This window comes from Ammospiza nelsoni, chromosome 19 (assembly GCF_027579445.1).
Source record: "Ammospiza nelsoni isolate bAmmNel1 chromosome 19, bAmmNel1.pri, whole genome shotgun sequence".
Classification (NCBI taxonomy): Eukaryota; Metazoa; Chordata; class Aves; order Passeriformes; family Passerellidae; genus Ammospiza; species Ammospiza nelsoni.
The window spans coordinates 10,419,410-10,440,147 of NC_080651.1; the positions used below are offsets into that span (position 1 = coordinate 10,419,410).

At 51.8% G+C, this 20,738-nt stretch overlaps 1 protein-coding gene and 1 pseudogene across 1 annotated transcript; both read left to right on the forward strand.

The window, feature by feature from the left end:
- LOC132082059 (zinc finger protein ZFP2-like) overlaps positions 1–20,738 on the forward strand; it is a 44,792-nt pseudogene that overhangs the window by 11,940 nt on the left and 12,114 nt on the right.
- On the forward strand, positions 15,048–15,977 carry LOC132081840 (olfactory receptor 14A16-like). The gene has a single exon (XM_059485770.1). It carries the CDS (start codon positions 15,048–15,050, stop codon positions 15,975–15,977), a length of 930 nt encoding a protein of 309 aa, XP_059341753.1.

Genomic DNA, 20,738 nt, shown 5'->3' on the forward strand with positions numbered 1-20,738 from the left:
AAACCATCCTGCAGTGACATTCCCCCTTGTCCCACTCTGGGTGAGCTCAGTGCCAAACCTGACCCTGATCCTGGTCTCAATCTCACTCCACATTTAGGCACATTCACAGTTTTTATTTAATCTCATCCCAGTTCCAAACTCATCTATCCCCAGACCCAATCCCAACCCCAGCCCTAAAGCCAATGCCATGTCTAGCATTAACTCCAATCCCAGCTCTAGTCAAATTCTCAGCCCCAACTCCAACCCCAGCCCCAATTCCAGCCCCTTCCTAAATCCTCAGCCCCAAACCAAATCCCAGGTTCAGCCCTTCTGGGGGTTTGCGGGTGTCTGTGTCCCTCTGACCCCGATGATGTTTGGGTGGGGTCACAGCAGGGCTGAGAGGGACAGAGACCCCCCGGCCTCCCCAGGTGTGAGAAGGTCAGAGAGCCCCCCCCAGCCCCGAGTACCCTCAGCGGTGAGAGGGACACAGAGCCCCTGGTCCCCAGCCCTGCACAGGCATTGCCTGAGGCCAGAGGGATGGAGACCCCCCGAGCATCCCCCAGGGTGAGGGGACAGAGACCCCCGAGCATTCTCTGGGCTGAGAGAGACAGAGACTGCCCTGAGCACCCCCTGGCACAGGGGTGAGAGGGAGGGAGAACCCCCCAGGCATTCTCTGGGCTGAGAGAGACAGAGACTGCCCCGAGCACCCCCCAGCAGAGGGGAGAGAGGGAGGTAGACCCCCCAGGCATTTCCTGGGTGAAAATAATGGAGACCCCCTGGGGAATGGCCTGGGGTGAGAGGGACAGGGACAGCCCCTGGGGAACTGCCTGGGGTGACAGGGATAGGAAAAACCCCCCAAACCCCTCCCAAACATCCCCCAGGGCGAGAGGCACAGAGACCCCTTGAGAATCCCCTGGGCACTGGACAAAATAAATTGGCAGAAATCAAACTTGACTCTGCATAAATCACTTTGATGAATATTTGATTTTCCCACAAGTTACATGTGATGAAAATGCAAATAAATCCCAAACATTAATAAACTGACACTACAAGCAGTTTTTTGGCAATTCCAAGTTCCACTGGTTCCTGCACAACTCCAGCTCAGCTGCCAACACATTCGATAAAAGTGTACATTCAGCCCAATACAGATATCATTAAAAAGAAAAGGAAACTCTTTGTAGCTGTCACAAAGGCAACAGGGATGAAGAGAATAATGATTCTTACATTTCGCAAAGCACTCAAGCCTGGGAATTCAGGAGTTATTTGGGAATTTAGCTCCTTGATCTGAGCTTCTTGTAGGACTTTTAGCAGCCTTGTGTTCCTCACGTTGGAGTGAAGGAACCTTGTCAGTCTCGCTGGTATCATTTGCTCCCTCTCTTCCAGTGATTTTAACAAACTTTTCAAAGAAAGACAACAAAATATTTTCTTTACACTGGCCACCCACAACAGCCATTTTCCTCATTGGTTCTCCCATAAGTTCCCCACGAAGAAGGAGAGACTGCATCCAAGTTCAAAGAGTTCTTCCAGGAAGAACCAAAACCTCCTCAGGGGAGGGAACCATGATGTTGTCAAAGGCACTTGGAGTCAGTGAGTCCCCTGAACTCACTGTGCCAAAGTAATGTCGCAGTCTGGTTAAGAAAATTGTTAGAGAGATGCCTCTGCCCCAATTAAGGTGCTAACAAGACCAAATCCAAAGTGGATTTTATTGAACAGTAAACCTGCGGTAGAGAGAGAGATGGAAAGAAAGAGAAAAGAGGGAACAGCAAGGGAGTGACAGGGACAGAGACCTCCCATGGGGCAGGGCAAGTGTGACATTGTCCCCTGTGTGTGTGGCCTTCCCAGGGTGGGGGTTTTACACCTGAGCCAGTTTGGGTAAGGGGAGCAGGGATTACCCCACTGCTTCAGGCTGCAATGCAAGATGTAGCCAAATGCATGTTTTCAATCCCCATCTTCATCAACTGCTATAAACAGGTGGGGCAGTGTTCTTTATCTCTTGCATGACTCACCCCTGATAATGCCCTCCAGGGGAGATATCTTCTGTGAATGGGCCATTGAGTGTCACTGCAGGACTGATAAAATTCCATCATCCCATTGTGGGATGCTCTGCCCAGGGGGAGGATCCAAGCATTCCTGCCTGCATATAAGCTGAGGCTGGCAACACCAGGAGCAGCTTGCCTACTGGATTACCAGAGGACAAGAACTCCATAATCAGCACTGGACCTTCAGAGAACGACCAGACCCTTCTGCAGGATCACTGCTCTGACAGAATCACGTTCATCGGTCCAACAGGACTGCAGCCACCATTTAATGGGACTGCTGCCACCACCCTGACCAACAGGGTGTCAGGTTATATCCTGACTCTGTCAGTTTAAGGCAGTTTTTCTCTATCATAGCCTTGATCTTCAATTTCTTCTTAAATTGTGATTCTGGCTTAGACCCTTTCCCAGGTTTGCCTTCAAACCAATACAAAAAACAATGTGCTCATCTGCTGTTTTCTTCCGAAAACTGGATTTCCCATTCCCAAACATTTGCCAGATGGAAAAGGAGGCTGCGAGGAAGATGAGGATGCCGCAGGACACTCAGGCAGGTGAGGAGTAAGTCAGTGCCTCTTTCCCCTCTCTCTCCTGCTCCATCTCCCAGCCCGGTATGGCCCCTGGCTGCAGGACAAACCTGCTGCCAACCCCATCCTACCGGGGATGCACTGGAGGGATCTCCTTCCTCTTCCCTGTGGCACAGAGGCAAATCCCATCCTCTCCTTGTCTTTCCTCCCCCAGGGAAGGAGCTGAGGATGGAGACCAGGGAGAAAAAAACCCCACGGAAGAACCTGGAGGAAGAGGCTGTTATGAGTGGCTCCAGGGCACAGGAATCCAACAGGGAGGAAACTCCCCAGAGATCCCACAGGAGGAGGGGCTGCAAACCCAGCCCAGGGTGCTCTGAGGAGGAAAGACCCTCCCTTAGCCAGGAAGGTGGACAAAGCTTCAGCCAGAGCTCAGAGCTGGTGGTCCATGAGCAGCTTAATGATGGGGAGAAGCCCCACAAGTGCTCAGAGTGTGGGAAGAGCTTCAGGCAGAGCAGTGCCCTGATCCGCCACCAACACATCCACACTGGGGAATGGCCCTACGAGTGCGGAGAATGTGGGAAGGGCTTCAGCTACAGGTCAGAACTCATCAGGCACCAACGCATCCACACTGGGGAGAGGCCCTACGAGTGTCCCCACTGTCAGAAGAGGTTTCTGAGAAGCTCCAATCTCCTCCAGCACCAGCAGATTCACACAGAGCAGAGGCCCTTCCGCTGCCCTGAGTGTGGGAAGGGCTTCAAGAACAACTCCAACCTCATCAGGCACCAGCGCATCCACACTGGGGAGAGGCCCTACGAGTGCCCCACCTGTGGGAAGAGGTTTCAGAGCAGCTCCAATCTCCTCCTGCATGAGCGGATTCACACAGATGAGAGGCCCTTCCGCTGCCCTGAGTGTGGGAAGGGCTTCAAGAGAAACTCCCACCTCATCACCCACCAACGCATCCACACTGGGGAGAGGCCCTACGAGTGTCCCCAGTGTGGGAAGAGCTTCACCAGCAGCTCTAACATGACAAAACACCAATGGAGGCACCACTAAGGGAAGCCCTGCGAGTGCCCCAGCTGCAAGAGGAGCTTTGTGAACTGCTACAGCTTCATCCCCAATGGAGGTCTAACGTTGGGAAGAGCGCGGGTGATCTATGTTCCCCATGATCCATGCTGGGAAGACAACTGCCCCAATACCTTCCCCTGTCAATGACATGGTGTAGAACTGAAGAACATGAGGGTCTGGCCATGGCCCTGTCATTACATTCACTCTCACCTCAGGTCATTGCCAGGGGCAGGAAAGGGACTCTCTCTCTCCCTGAGAAGAAGGGTGTCCTTTCCAGGTGGGGGAAATATGTTGCTGGGAAGAGCCAGGCAGTTGTGTTTTAGTTTTCCCTGTAAACAGTTTTATTTATCCCTTCTGTTATCAATATTGTTTCTGTTCCATTTGTTCCTTATCTCGTTGCTGTTACCAATTAATTGTTCTTATCCCAGGCCAGGATCTTTGCCTTTTGTGCTTTCCATGGGAGGCGGGAGGGCAGCGAGGGCAGCGTAGTTTTAGCAGGAGCAGGAAATTGGACAATCCCATTCCTGAACCCTGGCCCATTGAAACCGAGCATCCCAGCTGGTGCCAGCCCTGGTGGCCATGGCAAACGCCTTGGGAGCGGGTCCCTGGCTGGGGCTGTGGGAACCTCTTCCCTCTGGTGCCCAGGGACAGGAGTGGAGGGAACGGCTGCAGCTGAGTCGGGGCAAGCTCAGGTTGGATGTCAGGAAAAGGTTTTTGCCCAGAGGCTGCTGGGGCCCTGCCCAGGCTCCCCAGGGAAGGGTCCCAGCTCCAGGGCTCTCTGAGCTCCAGCAGCGTTTGGACAGCGCTGCCAGGCCCAGGCTGGCATTGTTGGGGTGTCCTGTGCAGGGCCAGCAGTTGGACTGGAGGATCCTGATGGGTCCCTCCCACCTCAGCCAATTCTGTGGTTCTGGGATCCCATGAGCCTGGGGATGGGGCTGCCAATGGTTGCCATGGCAACGGGCTCTGGCTGCAGGCCTGAGCTGGTGTCCATGGCAACCACCCCTGACATGGGGTCTCCATGGAGCTGCCATGGAAACTGACCATAGCAACAGGGGGCTGGTGATGGCTGCCATGGAAACTGACCATAGCAACAGGGTTTTTTTGATGGTTGCCATGGAAACTGACCATAGCAACGGGGGGCTGGTGATGGTTGCCATGGAAAGAGACCATAGCAACAGGGGGCTGCTGATGGTTGCCTTCTAAGGATCAGATTTGTCACAGGCCCTCAGAGGGGTTCCATGGCGACTTTCCAGGAGTCTCCAGGCTGTTTCAAAGCTTGTTCCCACCTTATAAAAAACTCAGTCCAATGACAAAATTACTCAGTTCCACAGCCTCCGGGGTGAGATGGGATTGGAAGGAGATTGGGAGAGGTGGGATCCAAATTTAAGGGCGTGGCTTGGGAATTGTCTGGGGCTGGGTGGGTGGGATGTATTTTGATAGTAAATAAAACTTTCAGAATATTGATTTCTGTCCTATTCATTTTCTGTCAGTTCTAGTTTGTTTTTCAGAGTGCCACCTTCGCAGCTGATTGTGTTTGTGCCCTCCTTTCTCTCCTGCCTCTGTTTCCCTGCTCTGTTTTCCATTACCAGGGCAGCTCTCACCAAAGACCTTGCCCTGATTTAATTCCCCATCCTGGAGCTACAACAACCATGGATGAAGTTATAAAAGTGGGCAGTGAAATGTCACTCTAAGATCTTCCTCCACTTGGCTTTTGGGTCCTTCTTAAAAGCTTTTCCTTTCAGGGCAGGAACATCTTTTCCTGGCTGGGAACTGGAATTCCAGCCCCTGGGAATTTATGCCACTGATCCCAGAGGGGCATTCCTGAGGCTCCCAGGCTGCTGCTCCGGCCGTGTCTCCCAAGGAGCTGTGCAGGGCCAGGGGACAAGGTCCAGCAGCTCTGTTGGTTCTGCAGTTCCACAAGGGCCCCCGGTTCCGTGAGTTTCCCTACTGCCAAAAGCGGTTCCTTGGTTCCCATGAAGCCCTGCTGTGTCACCATGGGTATTTAATGCTATGAAGTTCTTCAGTGTCACAATGGCCTCCCTTGCTCCATGAGTCTCTGCAGTGTCACAATGGCCCCCTTGGAGGGGCAGTGTCACCATGGACCATTGGCTCCATGCAGCCCCGCTGGGTCACCATGGACTCCTTGGTTCCATGAGGTTCTGGGGGTGTCTCCGTGGTCTCCTTGGATCCACAGTGTCACAATGGACCACTGGATCCACCTGGCCCTGCTGTGTCACTATGGCCCTTTGGTTCCATGGGACCCCAGGGTCACAACTGACCCCTTGCTTCCACATCACCCCCTCAGTGCCAAAATGGCCCCTTCATTCCAAGAGGAACACAAAAGTTTTGTAGAAACTTTGAAAAGTCCTGCCTAATACAGCTGGGAACATCTGTTTGCATTCAAGAGAGAGGTTAAAGGTGAGGATGGCCCCAGCAGATTCCATCTGCAGGAGAGATCCAGGGAAGGACAAGGACAGAGAATTCAGCCACAAGACTCAGAGCATTCTGCTCCCAGAGATCATTTCTGCTCACACTGTCCCTTGTAGAAAGGTGACACCATTCCAGGCAGCCTGGACTGAGCAGGTGGTTCCTGAGTGGGGTTTGTTGTTCAGGAAACTTGCTCAGGCTTTGCCATTCTTTCCTTCCCAACAGGAAAACTTCTCCTGGGCCTGTGTGCAGGCAGAGCCCTGAGGAGAGCAGGTGGGACATGGTGCAATGGGCTGGACATGGAGCTGCAGAGCTCAGGGGACAAGGTTCTGCTGCAGGGCACAGGGATGTCAGTGTCAAGTGGGCCATGTCAGACATGGTGAGGCTGAGGGTTGAGGAGCAGCTTGTCCAAACAGGGTCAGCCCTCATTCTTCTCCATGCCCAGACCTCTTAAGGTCACCTGGGGAATGCTTCTGTCAGCTCTTCTCTGAACTGGAAATTTAAATAATACACACTTGATTAAAGAAGAGAAGCCATGAGGTGCACTTTAAATTCCCTCCTTACAAGAATCCCAAACTGACTCTAATCAGCTGCACAAGCCCTGGGCACTTGAAGACCATGGAAGGAAGACAAAGAGCCCTCAAAGCTTTCTTTATGTTAATGATCTCCATGGTGGATTTGGGGCTGAGTCCAGGAGCCTCAGGCACACAGAGAAGGATGAAGAAGCTGCTCAAGGAGTCAGCAGCAAAACTCCAAGTCCCTTGGAGCATGGCTGGGCCCCAGTGAGGGCAGGGAGTGCCAAAGGCTCCCCAGGCACTGGTGAGAGCAGATTCTTGAGGCCAGGATTGCAGGGAGCCCAAGGCTCTGAGCAGGGAGCTGCAGTGCTGAGCAAGGCCTGGCTTGGCTGGGGGAAGCAGAAAGGCCAAGCCCTGAGCCCAGCCTGGGCCAGCAGGGCCTGTCCCTCACGGGTGGCTTGGGGCTGTTTGTGGGGCACTGGGATGTGAGGGGCAGCAAGGACAAATGTCACAAACCTGTGTGACACTGCAGATCCTCATGGAACCAAAGGGCCAGTGGGACACAGTGGGAAGTTGTGGAACCAAGGGGATCATTGTGGCACTGTTGGGGCCCATGGAACCAAGGGGCCAGTGTGGCACTATAGGGCCTCATGGGAACAAGGGGCTGCTGTGAGCCTGCAGGGCAGGAACACTCCAGAACACTGAAATGCTGGGGCTAATCAAAGGTTCCTTCACTTGAGTTTGGTGCATAGGAGAAACACCAGGCAGCTATTCTCAACATGGCCAGATATTCTTGGTAGGAAGGAACCCACAAGGATCATGAAGTCCAGCTCATAAGTGAATGGCCTACACAGGGAGTGAACCCACAGCCTCAGTGATACCAGCATCATGCTCTAACCAAGTGAGCTAAGAGGTCAAAATGACACAAAATTTTACTGGCAAAATATGGACAAAGTCAAGGAACTTTGGCAAAGGGTTTAATACAACATCCACCTCCACCATCCACCTTATCACAGTATTAACTTCAATTACTTAGCAAATTAAATCTAAAAGCCTTTATCCCTTAAGATGTTAAGTTACCCAAAAATTTTCCAGTTAAGTAGTATTAGAAGAAGAAGAAATAGAGAACAAGAGAAAGGCAGAAGATCCATAGAAAGACACATAGGTACAAACTGCTCGGGTTCCAGCATCGCTAACAGAGGAACCCCAACAGAAAGCAGAATCCAGGCCATGAGTTGGCCTCACGCTCTGGCTTTTAACCCCCTGGGCCTTCATGGGCCCGCCCCTGGGGTGGGACTGCCAGTTGCTTGTCCAATCATAGTCAGGGTAGCACCAGCTGCTAATGTGTGATTGATTGACAGCTTAACCAATCAGAGCTCGGTTATAACTGCCCCTGCTGTGTGATTGACAGCTCTGCCAGGCCAGGACTGGGGGCGGGGCTCTGTCCCACCACAAACCAAGGCCTGACGTGGCCCTGGCCCCACATGGGCTTTCCGAGCATCCCAAGGTGTCTCAGGACATCGATCTCTTCCAGCCTCTGACAGCGACCACGGTGACACTACAGAACCTCATGGAACCATGGGTCAGTTGTGACAATGCAGGTCCAAGGACACCACGGTGACACTACAGAACCTCAAAGAATCAAGGGTACTGTTGTGCAGGTCATGGGCCCTATGGAAGGAAGGGTCAACGATGAAACTGTGGGACTCATATATAAAAGGAGCCATTGTGACACAGCGGGGCCACATGGAGCCAATGGACCCTTGTGACTCTGTTGGGGTTCATGAAACAAAGAAGCCATTTTGACATTGCGAGACCTCGTGGAATAATGAGACCATTGTGACAGTATGGGGCTCCATGAAATCAAGGGAACATGGAACAGGTCTGCCTGGTTTGGCCTCCTGGAGGCTGTCTGACAGGTCCCACTGAATTTGACATGTCAAAGGCCACTTCCCATCTGACCGTGAAGCACTGGGGCTCTCTGCTTTTATTCCAGTGAGAAAGAACTGCCTTTCTTGTCTAGGTGCCCATAGCCAAAATTGGGATTCCATGTCTAAAATTCCCTATATCCAGGGGTTACTCCCAGACAAAATCTGCCCATACAGTCAAACCTGGTGAGACTTGGCTTCTGGTGACTGCCTTTCATCTGCCCCTGCACCACTGGGGCTCACTTGTTTCCTTCCTATGGAGACCATTGTGACACTGCGGAGCATTGTGGAACCAATGGGCCATGGTGACACTGCAGGCCCTTGTGGAACCTGTTACACTGTAGGAACTTGTGGAACCAAGGGGAACAGTGAGACCCTGCAGGATACCATGGATCCAAGGGGCCACTGTAACACTGTGGGGCCTGGTGGAACCAAGAACGTCTTTGTGGCTCTGTTGAGCTGCATGGTCCCAAGGGGCCAGTGTGAAGCAGCAGGGATTTGTGGAACCAAGAGGCCATTGCTGCATTTCAGGGTCTCGTGGAGCCAAAGGGCCATTGTGATCCTGCAGGGCACCGTGGATCCATGGGGAACATTGTAGCATTGCAAGGCCCCATGGTATCATGGAGACCATTGTGACTCTGTGAGGCCTCATGGAAGGAAGGGGCCATTGAGACACTATGGGAAATTGTGGAACCATTGGTGGGGGGGGGGGGGGCATTGGACACAGCAAGGCTTCATGGAACCAACAGACCATTGTGACACTGTGAGGCCACGTGGAACCATGGAGACCATTAAGATCCTTAAGGACTTGTGTTATCAAGGGGCCATTATGACACCTGAGGGCATCATGGAAGCAGAGAACCATTGTGGCACTGCAGGGCCTCATGGAAGCAAGGAGCCATTGTGACCCTGCAGGGCCCTGTGGAACCAAGGGAGTATGAAATAGGTGTAACTGCCTTGGCCTCCCAGGGGTCACCTGACAGGTCTGACTGACCTTGGAATGCGGAAGGCCACTCCCAAGTGCCCCTGAAACACTGGGGCTCTGGGCTTTTCATTTATGGAAAATAACTGTCCATTTTTTCCAGGCATCCATGGATTAAAATTAGGATTCCACCTCAAAATTTCTGTGTATCCAAGGATTGCTGCCAGACAAAAGTTGCCAGGACAGACAGGTCTGGCTGGTCTTTAACTCCTGAGGGGCAGCACTCACCTGTTTTCCAAACACTGCAAAGGGCTCTGTGTTTTCCTTTTTATGAAAAAAACCCCATCCCTCTTCTCCAGGCACAAATGTTTTAAATTAGGACTCCACATTCATAATTTCAAATATCCAAGGGTTGCTCCAAGCAAATCTGCCAGGCCAGACAGGTCAGGCTTGCCCTGACCTCTGGTGGCTGCTGTTCATCAACTCCTGAAACATGGGGCCCTGTGGTTTCCTTCCTATGGAGCCCAATGTGACATTTGGAGCCTTGTGAAATGAAGGGGCCATTGTGACACTGCAGAGCACCATGGATCCAAAGGACCAATGTGACACTGTGGAGCCTCATGAAACCAAGGACACCATTGTGGCCCTTTTGGGCCACATAGTCCCAAGGGACCAGAACAAAGCAGCGGTGTGGTAGTTGGCCCAGCTGTAACTCAGAGTCAGTCAGATTTTACCCCAGAAGAACTGGGTGTGAGTTTCAAGCCCTGGGAATCATTTGTTTAACTTAGGGTGAGCTTGAGAGTTCCCCCATAAGCCTTTAGTGTTGTTATGCTAAGTTGTCGAAGTTCTCCTCCCCTACTGGTTACTTATTTCCCGTCTATAGTTGTTCTTGAGTGGTCTACCCTCAAGTGTATATATTGTTGCTTCGCCTTTATCTCAGGTCTTTGAATCCCACCCCTCGTACTGTGCTCAACTTCTCCATGTTTATTGTTTTTCACCCTGTTAATAAAGTTCTTTTTGGGCAACTCCATTGATCCTGCTTGTAGGAGCGTCTGGGGATAGGACAGTTGCGACAGACGGAGATGAGAGATCTCTGAAGCCAAGTCTTGGAACTTGTGGTTTATTGCAAAGGGTTTGGGTGCAGGAGCCTTGTTTGGAGCTGCCAGCCACAGCTCAGAGCAGGATCAGAAGAAGAGATTGAAAGAGGTGGCCAAAATGGATGCCTGAGAGAGGAGGGGAGTTCCCATTACTATACAATAAATCTTCTTCTGTGCTGCATATTCTAATTTTCACTAACCAATCTAGTACAAGACACAAATCTTTTAGCATTTACATACAGCCTATAAGAATCATTACATTACCATACTGTGTTACATTTTAAACCCTAAAAACTACTCTTTGGACCGCTTCTGCCGAGCTAGCAGGGTCTGCTCTGACCCTGGGACCTGTCTGCAAGCAGAGGGTATTGTTTCATCAAAAGAAGATTACTTTCAGCTGACCATACCATTGTTTTCCAGTTGTTCAGTAACTAAGGCTTGGTGTCTCAAAGCTTGCTTTCATTTCAATCTCACTTATAGTTTCCATATTCTCAAAAATTTTTGCCAGGCAATCATAATTTTAAGGCTTTCCTGTTTCATCTTTCCCAGCATCTGCTCCTTTTCATTTTCACCACCCTTGCCCTGATGTTGGGGAACAAGAAAGGTTTGTTACACCCACCCTCATTGCGACTTTTGGCACCCAAACAGGGACCCTGACATTGAATCATGTCAGCTGGCATTAGCTGATGGATAGGCCAATGCTCCCTGGGATTTTGGATTGTGCCAGGCCTGGCGGATTCATCATTGCTTCGAGGGACCTTGCCCAGGATCAACAGGGACAACAATGGATTGCATAGGATTGCAGGTGGTTTTGGGGAAATGCAAGACATTTATTGCCCATTTTGCCACTGTGTTTTTACAGTATGAACCCACATCCCATAATAGATTTGGGGTGTTCGGTGGCTGTTCCACCTAAGGGGGAGAAAAAGAAAAATGGGCAGCCGGATGTCCAAAGTAGAAAGGTGTGTATATGGATGCTTTAAGTTAATTCTCACTGATCATGGCCAAATATCTTCAAAGAACAAATTAAAATCAATCATGAGGTGGATCATTAAAAATTTTCCAGATGCCCCAGAGCCTGACCATCCTCCCTCTATCTTGGCTCCTCCACTTCCTGCTACCACAACCTTCTCTGCTGCCCTGAATGAACCTCCAGACTCTAACCCCACATCTGCGAGTCATGCCCCACTGTCAATCATTCCAACTTCACCCTGGGCCATGCCTCCAGAACTCCACCCCAGAATTCTGCCATCCTAATCAAGGCCATTCCTCCCCAACACCTGACAAAATGGCCATGCCCTTTGCCTCACCCTCTGGCAACAATATAACCCCATGGTCACAGATACTAAGCCCAAATATTTGGGCTTAGTATCTTTGATCATGGGGTTCTATTGTCACACTATTTCTAATCCAAATGTTTCTGCTCCAAGTTATTTTTCCTCCCCAGAAGACAGTTTGGATTCCCCAGATCCACCTTGCCCCTCAACCCCAGAAGATCTCTCGGAAAGGATCCAGAAAGAAGCAGCTAAGGAAGGAGACTTGCAAATAGCCTCGAAACTCCTCGTTGGCCCCATAGGAAAGAAAAGGGCAGAATCTCAGGTATCAGCCAATGGTTCATGGGGAAATCAAGGATCTGTGTAAGGCAGCTAAAGACCATAGGAAGGACTTACCTTGTTTTAATGGCCTAATGAGGGCCATGTCTACAGCACGTCTTAATCCCCTATGATTTGACCATGTTGTTGTCACCTACAGAATACACCCTGTGGGAAGGGGGATGGAAGTGTTTACTAAATCAATTAATAGCAGACTATGCTAATAATGAGGCAAGGGCAAAATTGACAATCAACCATCTAGCTGGAGAAGGACAACAAAGCCTACCAGATGATCAAGCAGCAGGTATCCCCAGAAAAGTTTTGGATGATATCAAAGAGATGGCTTTGAAAGCTTTAATCCAGGTATCGAATGGTAGCACCCCCAATTTGGACTACCTTGGGTGGCTGCAGCTAAAGCTTTAGGACAATTAGACCATCTTGAGTGCCTGCTAAGTAAGCAAACCAATGCTACCTCCCTCACACTGAGTGGCCTGCTCTCAGACACAGAGAGCATCAAGCATGCCACCTTGCAGAACAGCGATAGAGTTTTTACTCTGGGAACATGGGCATGGCTGTGTAGACTCTGAGGGCATGTGTTGCATGAACCTCTCCAGCCACGAGTCAATCCACAAGAGCATTCAGGTACTGAAGGAAGGGTTCAAGAATGTTCAGGTGGAAAGCAAAGACTGGTTCAATAAACTCTTCCAATCCAAGGGACTAAAGGGTTGGAGAATGACTAGTTAAAACAGGTCATTTAATTCTCTTAGTGGTTGTTGTTGGATTGTTAATTGTCCCATGTTTGTTTGGATGCTTTTAGAAAGTCTTACAAAATTCTTTCTATTCCATCTTTGTTGTAAAACAGAAAGGGGGAAGATACCCAGCACAGGATCCTCATGGACTCCTTGGAGGAGAGAACTGGAGGCCTGGATAGCACAAAAACCTCACAGAAACTCAAAATGGGAAGGAAAATCCTTAAAAGTATCTAAAAGTATTCTTAAATCCATAAAGTACCTTAAAAACCTTGAGTATCTCAAGGCATTAATGGGCACCACTGAGTGTCAGTACAAAGGTCTCAAGGGACTCGTTAAAGCAGATAATTGGGGCCATGATTGCATAAACCTCTCACAGAGTCTGTATCAAAAGGGAAACACCAAATACCCTGAAATAACTGAAGTACCCTGAAGTACTAATGACTCCACTGAGTGTTGTTACTGACAAAGCCTCTCCAGGGACTAATTACAGCAGATAATTGGAGGCCATAGTTGCAGAAAACTCTCAGAGACTCCAAGGCAAAAGCCAAACCCAAAGTCGTTTGAAAAACTTGCAGTCCCTGGGAGCATTCAGGAGCCCCCAGGGCCACTCCTGAGCAAGGCTCCCCAGGGACTCCTTCCAGCAGATCCTTGAGGCCTCTGGGATGTGGGCTAGGGGGGGGATGCTGAGAGCAGGACAAGGGGCTGACAGTGCCCAGCCTGGCTGGGGCTGTGCCAGGAGGCCCCAGGGCCTCAGGACAAGGTGTCTCCTCACAGCCCTTGGTGGCACAGACCCTGCTGCTGTGCCCCAGGGCACCAAGGCTTTGCTTCTCTTTGTCCCCACCTGTCATCACTGCCTGCAGTTCTCTGCTCTGCCTGGGGCCTGGGGACACTTTCTCAGTTGTGTCCCTCTCTGGGACGCATTAAAAGTCCAAGAAACTTTGGAGTTTGATTCTGACTTGGAGTTCTGGAGAGGTTTCTTCAGCTCCCTCTCAGAGACTGATGTTCAGGGCCTGAGCACAAAGCCCCAGAGGCTCATTAAAGTCCTTGTGCTGTGTCTGTGCTGCTGAGTTGGGCTGGGCTCCTGGCACAGAGGCAGCTCCTGGTAACTAAGAAGAGCTTCAAAAGCACATTTCTCTTGATGAGCAGCTCTTCTGCCAGCCCAGCAGGGCTGGGGCACTGCCTGCAGCCACCCTGGGCACAGAACTGAGGCACAGAGAGCTTCAATCAGTCAGGGCTGGGAAGGGGCTGAGAAGTGCCTGGGGCAGAATCACTGCCAGCCCTTGGCACAGGAGCCTCTGGCTGCAGGACAATGCAGCTGCAGCTCCTGGAGCCATCTCTTAAAGCTGGAACATCCCAATGCCTACAGACCCTGTGAGTACATTCTCTGATTGTCTCTTGTGCAGAGCAGCCAGGGGTGCCCAGGGCTGTCGTGCAGAGCAGGGTCCTGCAGCCCAGGGCACTGTGCTGGGGCAGGGACTCTGCTGCCTGCCAGGAACAGCTCTCAGCCAGCCCTGGCAGCTGCTCCCAGCACTGGGGGACAAGATCTGGGTGAGAAGAGACAGCTGATAAAGCTTGGAAGTGTTCTGCTTGTGTGGTGAGGGTGCTGCATTGTTCAGGACTGGTCCCAGCAGGACATTTAAATCCACATCATTTCCAAGTTGATTATACAGGGAGCACAGGAAAGCAGGGGCTGCATAAAAGGGAAATTCCTGGAAAATTCTGTCTTTTTAATCTACTGCTCTGGGTTGCCTGGATAGGAAATTGCACATAGATATTTATCTCTCAGTTGAGGTCGAGAAAAATAAACAGAAATTTCTCTCAGGTGTTAATAAACCAGGAAGTGACAGAAATCAGCACAGGGCCCTCTAGAAGCTGCATCAGTTTTGCTTTTCCAGCCTCCTCAGAGTTGCTCTATTGCCATCTGACCCTGCAGAGCCAGAGCTGCCCTTTGGCAGTGCCAGAGCTGGGAGGGGTCTGCAGGGCAGAGCTGAGTCCCCACGGCTGGGCTGGGCTCTGACAGCACTGGCAGGGCTCAGCCCTGGGCACAGGGAAGCAGCTGCTGGCAGGGACAGCTCCAGGCAGCAGAGCCCTGGGCAGGCAGTGGGGGGAAAGTGCCCCCAGGCTGTGCTGGGATATTTAAAGTCCTCTCCAAACACAAATATTCCATGATTACGTTTTTTACAGATCCCTATGCCAAGGCACCACAGGAAATGTCCAACAGCAGCTCCATCAGGCACTTCCTACTGCTGGCATTGGCAGACACGCGGCAGCTGCAGCTCCTGCACTTCTGCCTCTTGCTGGGCATCTCCCTGGCTGCCCTCCTGGGCAACGGCCTCATCATCAGCGCTGTAGCCTGCAGCCACCACCTGCACATGCCCATGTTCTTCTTCCTGCTCAACCTGGCCCTCAGTGACCTGGGCTCCATCTACACCACTGTCCCCAAAGCCATGCACAATTCCCTCTGGGACACCAGGAACATCTCCTACTCAGGATGTGCTGCTCAGCTCTTTTTCTTTATGTTCTTTATCTCAGCAGAGTATTTCCTCCTGACCATCATGTGCTACGACCGCTACGTGTCCATCTGCAAACCCCTGCACTACGGGACCCTCCTGGGCAGCAGAGCTTGTGCCCACATGGCAGCAGCTGCCTGGGCCAGTGCCTTCCTCACTGCTGTCATGCACACAGCCAATACATTTTCCCTGCCCCTGTGCCATGGCAATGCCCTGGGCCAGTTCTTCTGTGAGGTTCCACAGATCCTGAAGCTCTCCTGCTCACACTCAAACACTCTCAGGGAAGTTGGACTCATCACAGTTAGTGCCTGCTTGGTATTTGGTTGTTTTGTGTTCATGGTTTTCTCCTATGTGCAGATCTTCAGGGCTGTGCTGAGGATCCCCTCTGAGCAGGGACGGCACAAAGCCTTTTCCACCTGCCTCCCTCACCTGGCTGTGCTCTCCCTGTTTGTCAGCACTGCAGTATGTGCTTACCTGAAGCCCCCCTCCATGTCCTCCCCATCCCTGGATCTGGCCCTGTCAGTGCTGTACTCATTGGTGCCTCCAGCCCTGAACCCCCTCATCTACAGCCTGAGGAACCAGGAGCTCATGGCTGCAGTTAGGAGACTGATGACGGGATGCTTTCAGTGACACTAAAATGGTGGTCAATTTCTGCAAATAACATGTAAAAAAAGTTATCCTTGATTTTTCTTTATGGTTTGGTTGTAGTGGTATTTTTTCCTTTGTATTAGTTACTCTTATTGTCCAGAAAAAAAAGCAGCTGTTTGTACCATTTCTAATTTTGTTTCTCTCTGCCTTCCATGCGGCCACAGACTGTGTCAATGAGGGGCTGCACTCTTGATGACTTTAAAGGAACTAAAGGATCTCCCAGCAGAGTTTTCTGCAGAAATGCCCTTTTGTTGCCTTCTCTGGAGCTGCAGGAGCAATGTCTGTGTGCAGAGCTGGGGCAGATCAGTGCTGGCCCAGCAGCTGTGCCCAGCAGCAGCACTTGGTGTTGCCAGTGCTGCTGCTGTGGCCCTGCCCTGCTGCCCTGGTGGCCCTGGTGTTGCTGCAGGGCCTGAGTGCTCTTGGGGCCGGGCACAGCCCTGGGGGTGGCAGTGCCGGGGCTGCAGCAGGGACAGGCCATGGGCACTGCTGGGGCAGCGCTGACGCCTCAGCCCAGGCCCTGGGGGCTCCAGGCTCCTTGTCCAGGCTCTCTCAAGAACACGGCCAGGCCAATGCTCAGCACAGAAAAGCCCTGTGAGCAGCCCCAGGCTGGCTGTGGGCAGGCTGGGGGCAAACAGCATGGCTGGGGCTCTGCAAGGGCCCTGGGGCAGACGGGAAGGAGCAGCAGAGCAGGGGCTGATCCATCCCCAGTGTGCTGGACAGCCCAGGGCAGTGTCCCAGAGCGTCCTGATGGAGCTGCCAACAACATCCCCCCTCTGCAGCCCTGGCCTCTCCCCCAGCTCACACAGGTGCCCCATCCTTGCAGGCACAGACACGGCAGCACTGGCTCAGGAGCCCCTGTTTGCATTGCACACAGCAGGGGGAGCACCCCCATGCTGTTGGTGTGGGGGAACATGAACCTTAGGGAGCACAAATGCCATCAGCCCTTGGGGCCAGCAAGAGCTGGGGGACACCAGGGAAACCACTCAGCTTTGTCCTGGTCTCTGCAGTCAGCCAGAAAGTTTGTTCCCATCAGCTGGGAGTTTCCTGTCCCACTGCAGACGCTGTTGCTCAGAGCCAGGGCTGCCTGGCAGCCACCCCCAAACTGCCCTGAGCATTTCCTTGGCTTCACCTTTGCTTTCTTTCCTCTTCCCTTGTAGAAAATTCTTCCTCTTGCCCAGTCCTGTTCCCTCTGCTGCTCATCTCTTCCCTGCTCCTGCTGGCCACAGCATTCCTGATCCAGGCCAGGAGCCATTGGCCTTCTTGCCCACCTGGGCACACTGCTGGCTCATGTCCAGCCTGCTGTCCATCAGTCCCTGCAGGTCCCTTTCTGCCTGGCTGCTCTCCAGCCACTCTGTCCCCAGCCTGTAGTGCTGCAGGGGTTGTTGTGGCCAAAGTGCAGGACCTGGCACTTGGACTTATAAACCTCATCTTTTTGGACTTGGGCCCTGGATCCAGCTTGTCCTGGGCCCTGTGCAGAGCCCTCCTACCCTTCCACAGATCCACACTCACACCCAGCTTGGTGTCATCTGCATATTTGCTGATGCTGGACTCAGTCCCCTCATGCAGATCATCAGTGCAGACATTGAAATCCACGCTGGCTGGCTCTGATCCCTCGGCCATCCTGTGGGTGCCCTGTGATGGCACTCAAGGTGATCTGTTCCATAACCTTGCCAGGCACCCAGGTCAGGCTGACAGGCCTGGAGTTCCCCAGCTCCTCCTTCCAGCCCCGCTTGGGGGTGGGCTCACACTGGCACCTCCAGTGCTCTGGGTGGGAGCGCTACTAAAAATTTGGTAAAATAGAAAACTCCTTAACACCAAAGTAGCATTAAGACGCAGCATTCTTTATTCAGCTGGATGCATGGGGGATAGCTCCTCCCAAAGCCATGCATGCTGAGTAGAGGAAAGTTTCTGGTTATTTTCTGTATTTTGCACACATATTCCTTGATTGTTCTGGACTAAACACACATATGAATATAATTTCCCCAAAATCATTAACACATTTCCCCTTCCCTTTACCCATGTTTTCTTCTGTCCTGGGGTGTTGCCTTTTGGATCAAGGCAGGTGACCTGGTTCTGAGGATCAGCTCGACAGCCCACTCTCCAGGGTCGCTCGGGCCAATGACACACGCAGACACCAATATGGTGCACGGTCTAAAGGCGTTTATTACTTCTTCTCATGGGGTTTTATAGTCTAAGGGGTTCTCTACGTCAAAAGGGGGTTTGTCCTTCTTATCTATGGTTAGTAAGGAATGGAAAAGTACTGGGTAAGGAATGGAAAGTTACTAGCACTACTGTTAGTGGGGCCACACCCCTAGGGTAATCTCTTATCTTAGAGGAACAGGGGGTCCTGCCTTTCCGTGACATCGCGAGATCTTCCGGAGCGCCTTTCCCTATCTACCACACTGGGGGTCTCTCTGGTGGTCCCTGGTGGTCGTGGACCCCAATATTCCAGTGGGCCTGGCTGAGCTGCAGGACACTGAGGCTGGTGAATTTCAGTTCCCCTTCTCACACAATGGGCATTGTGTGGTTTCCATAGGCCTGGGGTTTGGAGAACAAGCTCCAGGTGTCAGCTCACCTGCTGTAGACAATTGATCATCTGGTAACATGAGGCCACAGAGTGGGGTATGACATCACAGAGCGCGTTTTGTGAGGTCATGGAAAAGCTATGGCATCATAGACTGTCTCTGTGAAATCACAGAGCCAACTGTGACAACACAGGGCAGAAGTCTGACATCACAGGGTCAACTATGACATCACAAAGTTGGCTGTGACATCAGAGAACAGCTGTGTGACATTAGAAAATGGGCTGTGGCATCACAGACTAGAGCTCTGACATCACAAGGCAGACTATGACATCACAGAGTTGGCTGTGACATCACAAGGCAGAGGTCTGACATCACAGACCAGGCTCTGACATCAGAGTCCAGCTGTGTGACATTACAGAAGGGTCTGTGACATCAGAGAGCAGATTGTGACATCACTGATTTGGTTGTGACATCAGAGACCAGCTTTGTGACATTAGAGACTGGTCTGCGACATCACACATCTGGCTGTGACATCCCAGAAGGGCTGTGTGAGCTCACTGGGTTGGTCACTCTGCCCCAGCTCTCCCTCACAGTTTCTCCCAACAACTCCAATGCTGTTCATGCCCAGCAGGGTCCCTGTCCCCCGGGATCCCCCCGGCCCACCTGGAGCCACAGCCTCCACCAAAGGATGTTCCACAGGATCCACCCCAGAGCCTGACAGGGGACAAGGGGCCAGGGCTGTGTGACCAGGACATCAAGGACAGGGATTATCCAGGTCCCTGTGGCCTGGGTTGGGTTCCCCAGGGCAGGAAAGATGTCTGGCAACTGGAGCAGGGTCTGGGAAGGGCCTCCAAGGTGGGGCTGGAGCCCCTGGGCTGTGATCAGAGGCTGAGGGAGCTGGGCTGGTGCAGCCTGGAGCAGGGAAGGCTGAGGGGCTCCTCATGCCAGCCTGGCAGTGCCAGCAAGGAGGGGATGGAGAACACAGAGCCAGGCTCTTCACTGGAGGGCTGGGGGGAGAGAAAAGCCAATGGGTGGAAGGGGAAAGAGGGGAGATCAGCCAGGGCATGAGGAGATTAAATGAGTCAGGCTGCTTTCAGAATTTCCTCAACACCAAGAGCAGCCTGACTCCCTTCTCCATCCACCACTGACAGCTTTGCAAATCAGGAATTGTTGAATCTGTTTTGCCCCCACTCCAGGACGACAATCCTGCTACAATAACTAATTGTGTGTGTATATCTGTCATAAAACCACGTTTGTCTGAAAGTAGTTTTAGTTTGGAAATACCCTGTGGATGGCAGAATCATCAGAGACTGCTGGGATGTTGCACATTGCTCAGGGAAGAGCTGTGATTGTTATTAAATTGTATCCTGTTAAACTATGGTCTGTTGGCCATGGAGAGAAACTTTCTGTGCCTCTGAGTCTCACCAGTTCCTGACCCCCAAAGGACACAAACCTGATGAGTTGTGGTTCCCACTCCAGTGGTGGCACTTGCACGTCCCTCCATATTCAGAGCAGAGCTCCCTTGTCCCAGAAAGTCCCTGGCAATGCAGGGATGAAGGAAACAGGACAGGCTGTGGGGATCAGGGGCAGGGCAGAGCCAGGGAGAAGAATGACTTTTGCATTTAATGGAGCTGTGTCTTCCCTTGGCTTTGTTGGCTGACATTAAATGAACATCCCTCTGTGTCTCGGGCAGCTCCTCCTCAAGGAAGGCAGGTGGGAGTTGGAGCCAAGGAGCTGAAAGCTGCAGGTGCAGCCTGGGCTGGAGGGAGCTCAGATTTGCACAAGGCTGCTCTGAGTGCCAGGGCTTGGATGGGGGAAATGGTGGGGTGGGGGTAGGGACAGAGTCTGATTGATTGTCAGCCATGAAGGGTCTTGATTTTCATATCTATTCAAACTGCATGAGGAGGTACTTGGAGTCTGTGTCAATTGGAGATTGCACGGATCAATAAATTGACAGGGAAGAAAAGCCTAAATTTGACCTAAGAAATCTTTTCTCACTGTCTTTTAAAATGGAATATATTCAGTTTGGATACACTACTGAAATCTGTCTAATTAACCACAAAGGATTTGAAAATTAAAATCAGATTATCCCCAGAGGCTTGGCCTGTTCAGGTTTCTGAAAGTTGATGAGCCCTGGGACACTGAATTCCTGCACTGAAGAGCTGAAGGCTGAAGAAGCCTCTGGAGCAGGAAAATTCAGCAGCAGCCTCCAAGGTGC

What these genes read in the sequence shown, in the direction of transcription:
- LOC132081840 (XM_059485770.1), top strand. Translation starts at nt 15,048, where the DNA reads ATGTCCAACAGCAGCTCCATCAGGCACTTCCTACTGCTGGCATTGGCA.